The sequence below is a fragment of the chloroplast genome of Lactuca sativa (genome assembly GCF_002870075.4).
Source record: "Lactuca sativa chloroplast, complete genome".
In the NCBI taxonomy this organism is placed as follows: Eukaryota; Viridiplantae; Streptophyta; class Magnoliopsida; order Asterales; family Asteraceae; genus Lactuca; species Lactuca sativa.
The window spans coordinates 17,501-27,500 of NC_007578.1; the positions used below are offsets into that span (position 1 = coordinate 17,501).

Below are 10,000 nucleotides of genomic sequence, written 5' to 3' on the forward strand. Positions count from 1 at the left end.
ACCCGGAGCTTCGATACATTTCGAAATCGAGAGATGTCTACCGGGGGAGGTTCTATCAGACAACAATTAGCCAATCTAGATTTACGAATTATTATAGACTATTCATTGGTAGAATGGAAAGAATTGGAGGAAGAGGAACCCACAGGGAACGAATGGGAAGATCGAAAAGTTGGAAGAAGAAAAGATTTTTTGCTTAGACGCATGGAATTGGCTAAGCATTTTATTCGAACAAATATAGAACCAAAATGGATGGTTTTGCGTCTATTACCAGTTCTTCCTCCTGAGTTGAGACCAATCTATCATATAGATGAGGATAAACTAGTGACCTCGGATATTAATGAAATCTATAGAAGAATTATCTATCGGAATAATACTCTTACAGATCTATTAACAACAAGTATAGCTACGCCAGAAGAATTAATAATATCTCAGGAAAAATTGCTACAAGAAGCCGTGGATGCACTTCTTGATAATGGAATCTGCGGACAACCAATGAGGGATGATCATAATAGAGTTTACAAGTCGCTTTCAGATGTAATTGAAGGCAAAGAAGGAAGAGTTCGCGAGACTCTGCTTGGTAAACGAGTCGATTATTCAGGGCGGTCCGTGATTGTCGTGGGCCCTTCACTTTCATTACATCGATGTGGATTGCCTCGCGAAATAGCAATAGAACTTTTCCAGGCATTTGTAATTCGTGACCTAATTAGAAAACATCTTGCTTCGAACATAGGAGTTGCTAAGAGTCAAATTCGGAAAAAAAAACCGATTGTATGGGAAATACTTCAGGAAATTCTGGATGACCATCCTGTATTGCTGAATAGAGCGCCTACTCTGCATAGATTAGGCATACAGGCATTCCTCCCCGTTTTAGTGGAAGGGCGCGCTATTTGTTTACATCCATTAGTTTGTAAGGGCTTCAATGCAGACTTTGACGGGGATCAAATGGCTGTTCATGTGCCTTTATCTTTGGAGGCTCAAGCAGAGGCGCGTTTACTTATGTTTTCTCATATGAATCTTTTGTCTCCAACTATTGGGGATCCGATTTCGGCACCAACTCAAGATATGCTTAGTGGACTCTATGTCTTAACGAGTGGAAATCGTCGGGGTATTTGTGTAAATAGGTATAATCCATGTAATCGTAGAAACTATCAAAATGAAGATAATAACTATAAGTATACAAAAAAAAAAGAACCCTTTTTTTGTAATCCCTATGATGCAATTGGAGCTTATCGGCAAAAACGAATCAATTTAGGTAGTCCTTTGTGGCTGCGGTGGCGACTAGATCAACGCGTTATTGCTGCAAGAGAAGTTCCCATCGAAATTCACTATGAATCTGTGGGGACCTATTATGAGATTTATGGACACTATCTAATAGTACGAAGTATAAAAAAAGAAATTCTTTATATATATATTCGAACCACTCTTGGTCATATTTCCCTTTATCGAGAAATAGAAGAAGCCATACAGGGGTTTTGGCAGGGCTGTTGTAATTCTATGCTACCAACGGGAATTCGAGTCTCTCCGGGTTAACTAGGACCATAAGTGCAGAATTTCTACGTGAATCAAGATCTAGAAAAGGAAGTTTTCCAATCACTGACTCAAGCCCATTGTAAAATTCTACTCAGCGCAATATGGAGGTACTGATGGCAGAACGGCCCACTCAGGTCTTTCACAATAAAGTGATAGACGGAACTGCCATGAAACGGCTTATTAGTCGATTTATTGATCACTATGGAATAGGATATACATCACATATCCTGGATCAAGTAAAGACTCTGGGTTTCCGACAAGCTACCGCCGCATCCATTTCATTAGGAATTGATGATCTTTTAACAATACCTTCTAAAAGATGGCTAGTTCAAGACGCTGAACAACAAAGTTTTATTTTGGAAAAACACCATCATTATGGGAATGTACACGCGGTAGAAAAATTACGTCAATCGATCGAAATATGGTATGCCACAAGTGAATATTTGCGACAAGAAATGAATCCTAATTTTCGGATGACCGATCCTTTTAATCCAGTCCATATAATGTCTTTTTCGGGAGCCAGAGGAAATGCATCTCAGGTACATCAATTAGTAGGTATGAGAGGATTAATGTCGGATCCTCAAGGGCAAATGATTGATTTACCCATTCAAAGCAATTTACGCGAAGGACTGTCTTTAACAGAATACATTATTTCTTGTTACGGAGCCCGTAAAGGGGTTGTGGATACCGCTATCCGAACATCAGATGCAGGATATCTCACGCGCAGACTTGTTGAAGTAGTTCAACACATTGTTGTACGTCGAACAGATTGTGGCACCGTTCGAGGTATTTCTGTAAGTCCTCGAAATGGAATGATGACGGACAGGATTTTTATCCAAACATTAATTGGCCGTGTATTAGCAGATGATATATATATAGGTTCGCGATGTATTGCTACTAGAAATCAAGATATTGGGGTTGGACTTGTCAGTAGATTCATAACTTTTAGAGCACAACCAATCTCTATTCGAACCCCCTTTACTTGTAGGAGTACATCTTGGATTTGTCAATTATGTTATGGCCGGAGTCCAGCGCATGACGACCTGGTCGAATTGGGAGAAGCCGTAGGTATTATTGCAGGTCAATCTATTGGAGAACCGGGCACTCAATTAACATTAAGAACTTTTCATACCGGCGGAGTATTTACAGGGGGTACTGCAGAACATGTGCGAGCCCCTTCTAATGGAAAAATAAAATTCAACGAGGATTTGGTTCATCCGACACGTACACGTCATGGACATCCTGCTTTTCTATGTTCTAGAGACTTGTATGTAACTATTGAGAGTGAAGATATTATACACAATGTGTGTATTCCGCCCAAAAGTTTTCTTTTAGTTCAAAACGATCAATATGTAGAATCAGAACAAGTGATTGCTGAGATTCGCGCGAGAACCTCCACTTTGAATTTGAAAGAGAAGGTTCGAAAACATATTTATTCTGACTCAGAAGGCGAAATGCACTGGAATACTGATGTGTACCATGCACCTGAATTTACATATGGTAATATTCATCTCTTACCAAAAACAAGTCATTTATGGATATTATTAGGGGAGCCCTGGAGATACAGTCTAGGCCCTTGTTCGATCCACAAGGATCAAGATCAAATGAACGCTTATTCTCTTTCTGTCAAGCCAAGATATATTGCTAACCCCTCAGTAACTAATAATCAAGTGAGACACAAATTTTTTAGTTCGTATTTTTCTGGTAAAAATCAAAAAGGAGATAGGATTCCTGATTGTTCAGAACTGAATCGAATGACATGTACGGATCATTCTAATCTCAGATATCCGGCCATTCTCGACGGTAATTCTGATTTATTGGCAAAGAGGCGAAGAAATAGATTCATCATCCCACTCGAATCGATTCAAGAAGGCGAGAACCAACTAATACCTTCTTCAGGTATCTCAATGGAAATACCCAGAAATGGTATTCTCCGTAGAAATAGTATTCTTGCTTATTTCGATGATCCTCGATATATAAGAAAGAGCTCGGGACTTACTAAATATGAGACTCGAGAACTAAATTCAATCGTCAACGAAGAGAATTTGATTGAGTATCGAGGAGTCAAGGTATTTTGGCCAAAATACCAAAAGGAAGTAAATCCATTTTTTTTTATTCCCGTGGAAGTCCACATTTTGTCCGAATCTTCTTCCATAATGGTACGGCACAATAGTATTATTGGGGCAGATACACAAATCACTTTCAATAGAAGAAGTCGGGTAGGCGGATTGGTCCGAGTGAAGAAAAAAGCAGAAAAAATGAAACTGATAATCTTTTCTGGAGATATCCATTTTCCTGGAAAGACAAATAAGGCATTCCGATTGATACCGCCAGGAGGGGGAAAACCAAATTCCAAAGAATACAAAAAATTGAAAAATTGGCTCTATATCCAACGAATGAAACTTTCCAGGTATGAAAAAAAGTATTTTGTTTTGGTTCAACCTGTAGTCCCATATAAAAAAACGGATGGTATAAATTTAGGAAGACTTTTCCCGCCGGATCTCTTGCAGGAAAGTGATAATCTACAACTTCGAGTTGTCAATTATATCCTTTATTACGACCCAATTCTTGAAATTTGGGACACAAGTATTCAATTAGTTCGGACTTCTTTAGTGTTGAATTGGGACCAAGACAAAAAAATCGAAAAGGCCTGTGCTTCCTTTGTTGAAATAAGGACAAATGGTTTGCTTAGATATTTTCTAAGAATCGACTTAGCTAAGTCACCTATTTCTTATACCGGAAAAAGGAACGATCTGTCGGGTTCAGGATTGATCTCTGAGAATGGATCAGATCGCGCTAATGTCAATCCATTTTCTTCCATTTATTCCTATTCCAAGTCAAGGATTAAAGAATCCCTTAATCCAAATCAAGGAACTATCCATACGTTGTTGAATCGAAATAAGGAATCTCAATCTTTGATAATTTTGTCATCATCCAATTGTTTTCGAATAGGCCCATTCAACGATGTAAAATCTCCCAATGTGATAAAAGAATCAATCAAAAAGAACCCCCTAATTCCAATTAGGAATTCGTTGGGCCCGTTAGGAACAGGTTTTCCAATTTATAATTTTGATTTATTTTCCCATTTAATAACCCATAATCAGATCTTGGTAACTAACTATTTGCAACTTGACAATTTCAAACAGATTTTTCAAATACTTAAATATTATTTACTGGATGAAAATGGTCAAATTTATAATCCCTATTCATGCAGTAACATCATTTTGAATCCATTCCATTTGAATTGGTATTTTCTCCATTACAATTATTGTGAAGAGACATCTCCAATCGTTAGTCTTGGGCAGTTTCTTTGTGAAAATGTATGTATAGCAAAAAAAGGACCGCATTTAAAATCGGGTCAAGTTCTAATTGTTCAAGTTGACTCTGTGGTAATACGATCAGCTAAGCCTTATTTGGCTACTCCAGGAGCAACTGTTCATGGACATTATGGGGAAATCCTTTACGAAGGCGATACATTAGTTACATTTATATATGAAAAATCAAGATCTGGTGATATAACGCAAGGTCTTCCAAAAGTGGAACAGGTGTTAGAAGTGCGTTCGATTGATTCAATATCGATGAATCTCGAAAAGAGGATTGAGGGTTGGAACAAATCTATAACAAGAATTCTTGGAATTCCTTGGGCATTCTTGATTGGTGCTGAACTAACTATAGTGCAAAGTCGTATCTCTTTGGTTAATAAGGTCCAAAAGGTTTATCGCTCCCAGGGGGTGCAGATACATAATAGGCATATAGAAATTATTGTACGTCAAATAACATCAAAAGTTTTGGTTTCAGAAGATGAAATGTCTAATGTTTTTTCGCCCGGAGAACTAATTGGATTGTTGCGAGCGGAACGAATGGGACGCGCTTTGGAAGAAGCGATCTGTTACCAAGCCGTCTTATTGGGAATAACAAGAGCATCTATGAATACTCAAAGTTTCATATCCGAAGCTAGTTTTCAAGAAACTGCTAGAGTTTTAGCAAAAGCAGCTCTCCTGGGCCGTATCGATTGGTTGAAAGGCCTGAAAGAAAACGTTGTTCTGGGGGGGATGATACCTGTTGGTAGCGGCTTCAAAACACCTTCAAGCGAACCTAACAACATTCCTAACAACATTGCCTTTGAACTCCAAAAAAAGAATCTATTAGAGGGGGAAATGAAAGATATTTTGTTCTACCACAGAAAATTATTTGATTCTTGCCTTTCAAATAATTTCCATGATACACAAGAACAATCATTTTTTTAGGATTTAATGATCTCTAAGAGCAGATTCACCCCTTTCTTTTATCTTTTATAAAGGATCTGTTGGTCCAGTCATTTGATTTGGTAATAGTAATCAAAAAAAATAACAAATAGAAAAGAATAATGGCTTGGGCTGTGTATCTACGCCAATCTATGGTATAAAAGAAGGTTCCATCGGAACAATTATTTATTTCAGGGTACCTCTCTCTTTTTTTTTTCAAAAGGGGGAGGCAGTGTGGGGAGAAATGACAAGAAGATATTGGAACATTAATTTAGAAGAGATGATGGAAGCAGGAGTTCATTTTGGCCATGGTACTAGGAAATGGAATCCTAAAATGGCACCTTATATCTCTGCAAAACGTAAAGGTATTCATATTACAAATCTTACTAGAACTGCTCGTTTTTTATCAGAAGCTTGTGATTTGGTTTTTGATGCAGCAAGCAGAGGAAAACAATTCTTAATTGTTGGCACTAAAAATAAAGAAGCTGATTCAGTAGCATGGGCTGCAATAAGGGCTCGGTGTCATTATGTTAATAAAAAATGGCTCGGTGGTATGTTAACGAATTGGTCCACTACAGAAACAAGACTTCATAAGTTTAGAGACTTGAGAACCGAACAAAAAACAGGGGGGCTCGACCGTCTTCCGAAAAGAGATGCGGCTATGTTGAAAAGACAATTATCTCATTTGCAAACATATCTGGGTGGGATTAAATATATGACAGGGTTACCCGATATTGTAATCATCGTTGATCAGCACGAAGAATATACGGCCCTTCAAGAATGTATCACGTTGGGAATTCCAACAATTTGTTTAATCGATACAAATTGTGACCCCGATCTCGCAGATATTTCGATTCCAGCCAATGATGACGCTATATCTTCAATCCGATTAATTCTTAACAAATTAGTATTTGCAATTTGTGAAGGCCGTTCTGGCTATATAAGAAATCCGTGATTAATAATAAGATAAATAACTTATTTCATTTCGGAACCTTCATAGATTTATCGAATCGGTTACTATTTCTGAATCTCAAAAATAGAGATAAAAATAACAAGGAATAGAATTTGATTAGTTGGTATTCAAAATATATGATTCAAGTAGTCAAGTCGAGAAAGAGATGGTTGAATCAAAATAATTTTGTTTAAAATTCTATTTTTGTCAGAGGGCAATATGAATGTTCTATCATGTTCCATCAACACACTAAATGGGTTATACGATATATCCGGTGTGGAAGTAGGCCAACATTTTTATTGGAAAATCGGGGGTTTCCAAGTCCACGGCCAAGTACTTATTACTTCTTGGGTTGTAATTGCTATCTTATTAGCTTCAGCCACTCTAGCCGTTCGGAACCCACAAACCATTCCGACCAGCGGTCAGAATTTCTTCGAATATGTCCTTGAATTTATTCGAGATGTGAGTAAAACTCAAATTGGAGAAGAATATGGTCCTTGGGTTCCTTTTATTGGAACTATGTTTCTATTTATTTTTGTTTCTAATTGGTCAGGCGCCCTTTTACCTTGGAAAATCATACAATTACCTCATGGGGAGTTAGCCGCCCCCACGAATGATATAAATACTACTGTTGCTTTGGCTTTACTCACATCAGTGGCATATTTCTATGCGGGTCTTAGCAAAAAAGGATTAGGTTATTTCGGTAAATATATTCAACCAACTCCAATTCTTTTACCTATTAACATCTTAGAAGATTTCACAAAGCCCCTATCACTTAGTTTTCGACTTTTCGGAAATATATTAGCCGATGAATTAGTAGTTGTTGTTCTTGTTTCTTTAGTACCTTCAGTGGTTCCTATCCCTGTCATGTTCCTTGGATTATTTACAAGTGGTATTCAAGCTCTTATTTTTGCAACTTTAGCTGCGGCTTATATAGGTGAATCCATGGAGGGCCACCATTGACTAGTTTTCTAAATAGTCTTTTTTTAGTTTAACCTAAGGCAATGTTGTGTGGCTAAAAAAAATTGACTTAGGGAATGAAAATACCCAACTACACTATATATGATCTAGAGTAATAGAAAAAAAGATTACAATAAAGATTACAATATTGATATTAGAGTAGAGAATAAAAAAAAAAGGAAAGAGATCTCAAAGATCTTTTTCCTAAAATTCCCGTTTGGTGCATTTATATCATAATCATACTTTCCCCTCAATGAATATTGAGTTTAGATTGGTCATCGAATCCGAATATGAACTATTCGGAGTCGTAATTTGACGAAGAAGTCTTGTACGATGTGTGATTAAATAAAAAAAGGATGTTCTAGAGAACGATTCCCCCTTTTCAGTTGATTTTATTCAACGATTGACCAAACGAAAATATTAATAAATAATAAATTGTACGAACTTAGATCAATCAAATCAATTTCTATGCAACGATTCGGCCCAATCAATTTATCCATTTATTATCTTATCAATTTAGGTTGCGTGATAATGATAAAGAAAGGGAAAGGATAATTTCTAAAAAAGGGGATTTATAAATGGTTCGTAGAGGCGAGGTCGAACTAGGTATATGGAATTGAATGGCTATAAGTTAACTCTTGTCAAGGGTTAGACGCATCCTTATCAAATCAGCTTGAATTAAAGATTAGGGAAGAGTTGGTTTACATTGTGGAAGAAAGACATGTATATGTGATATTAGATATTGACTAGTTATATATGAGCTAAAGATATATCTAATTTCCCCTACTAATCGAATGTGAATGTAGATGGGGATTCTATATATATAAGTCCTTCTGTCTCATCTGTGACTGTGAGTTCAATGAATAAACGGATGAAGTCAATAAAAAAATCGAAGAATTCAAAGAGCGTTTCGGGACAAAGAAACGGAAAAACTAAAGTTGTATGGATTCACAAAGACTTTCTCGAGAGAAACTAAAAAAGAGATATCAAAGTCGTTTTGATGATTCAAGAATGTTATTACTTAAATTCAAAGTTCGTAGTTACTTCGACTGTATGAATCGTAGCAATGGAATCATTAAGTCATAGTTCATTGGTTGAATGTATCATTAACCATTTTTTTTTGGTACGAGGAACTTATCATGAATCCACTGATTTCTGCCGCTTCCGTTATTGCTGCTGGATTGGCTGTAGGGCTTGCTTCTATTGGACCTGGAGTTGGTCAAGGTACTGCTGCGGGTCAAGCTGTAGAAGGTATCGCGAGACAGCCCGAGGCGGAGGGAAAAATACGAGGTACTTTATTGCTTAGTCTAGCTTTTATGGAAGCTTTAACCATTTATGGCCTGGTTGTAGCATTAGCACTTTTATTTGCGAATCCTTTTGTTTAATATTCGAAATATGAAAAATCAAAATTTTTCATATTTTATTGCCTTGGACTTGTGCTTTGCTTTTTCGAATTAAATAAAGATTTCATTCCTAGAATTACTTATTCGTTGAGAAAATAACCCACGGGAAGGGCTGATTTGCGGATGAGGAATTAGCATACCAACTTGCTTTCATCCTTCCCGTTCGTGTTCGTAGGCCTTTTTTTAGTTTTTAAGAGGGGTTGCAACCAAGGAGGTAATTCATTATTTCTAAATCGAATAAAAAATCTATTCTATTTAGAAAGTAGGAAACTAGCAATATCAATATATATAAGAGGGCAAAGTAATACAAAAAGAACTCTGTTCGATTTTTTAGTCTATCTATACGAGGAGATCATATGAAAAATGTAACCGATTCTTTCGTTTCTTTGGGCCACTGGCCATCCGCCGGGAGTTTCGGGTTTAATACCGATATTTTAGCAACAAATCTAATAAATCTAAGTGTAGTGCTTGGGGTCTTGATCTTTTTTGGAAAGGGAGTGTGTGCGAGTTGTTTATTTCAAGAATAGGCTGGATCCAACCAGATGTACTTTTTCTGTTATAACTAGGAAAGTTATACCTAATAAAGAAGGGTGCATGATCTCGCGAATTACTTCTGAATAAATTCAGAAATCATATGTAAGAACTATAGCATTTCGTAATTTATTGGAAAATCCACTTTGATTCTCTATCAACCAATAATGTGGGACCGTTCACATGGTTAAAGCTAAACTGTTTGAAGTCCAGACGCAGCATGGTACTCTTTCGACCACTATGTTAATGTTAATATAGAGATGGTTTCAAAATAAAGATTTTATCAATATAGAACACTCATATCGATAAAATGATTTGAACTACTTAATTGGGGATTTTATCCCCTTTTTTAGCCAATGCTGAATCGATGACCTAGGTAT

The 10,000-nt window shown here is 36.8% G+C and overlaps 6 protein-coding genes across 6 annotated transcripts in view; all 6 read left to right on the forward strand. All coding sequences in view use genetic code 11, as the record gives it.

The window, feature by feature from the left end:
• rpoC1 (RNA polymerase beta' subunit) overlaps positions 1–1,530 on the forward strand; it is a 2,803-nt gene extending 1,273 nt beyond the window's left edge. The window contains exon 2 of the mRNA in view: positions 1–1,530. This exon is cut by the window's left edge and continues 111 nt beyond it. Within this exon, the coding sequence (YP_398317.1) occupies positions 1–1,530 (1,530 nt within the window).
• A 101-nt stretch (positions 1,531–1,631) lies between these two features.
• On the forward strand, positions 1,632–5,777 carry rpoC2 (RNA polymerase beta'' subunit). Its single transcript has one exon. It carries the CDS (start codon positions 1,632–1,634, stop codon positions 5,775–5,777), a length of 4,146 nt encoding a protein of 1,381 aa, YP_398318.1.
• Positions 5,778–6,018: 241 nt separating this feature from the next.
• rps2 (ribosomal protein S2) lies at positions 6,019–6,729 on the forward strand. The gene has a single exon. The coding sequence runs from the start codon at positions 6,019–6,021 to the stop codon at positions 6,727–6,729; it is 711 nt and encodes a 236-aa protein (YP_398319.1).
• A 216-nt stretch (positions 6,730–6,945) lies between these two features.
• On the forward strand, positions 6,946–7,689 carry atpI (ATP synthase CF0 A subunit). The gene has a single exon. The coding sequence runs from the start codon at positions 6,946–6,948 to the stop codon at positions 7,687–7,689; it is 744 nt and encodes a 247-aa protein (YP_398320.1).
• Positions 7,690–8,825: 1,136 nt separating this feature from the next.
• Positions 8,826–9,071, forward strand: atpH (ATP synthase CF0 C subunit). Its single transcript has one exon. It carries the CDS (start codon positions 8,826–8,828, stop codon positions 9,069–9,071), a length of 246 nt encoding a protein of 81 aa, YP_398321.1.
• A 374-nt stretch (positions 9,072–9,445) lies between these two features.
• atpF (ATP synthase CF0 B subunit) overlaps positions 9,446–10,000 on the forward strand; it is a 1,272-nt gene continuing 717 nt past the window's right edge. The window contains exon 1 of the mRNA in view: positions 9,446–9,589. Coding sequence (YP_398322.1) covers positions 9,446–9,589 — 144 coding nt within the window. The remainder of the gene's footprint in view (positions 9,590–10,000) is intronic.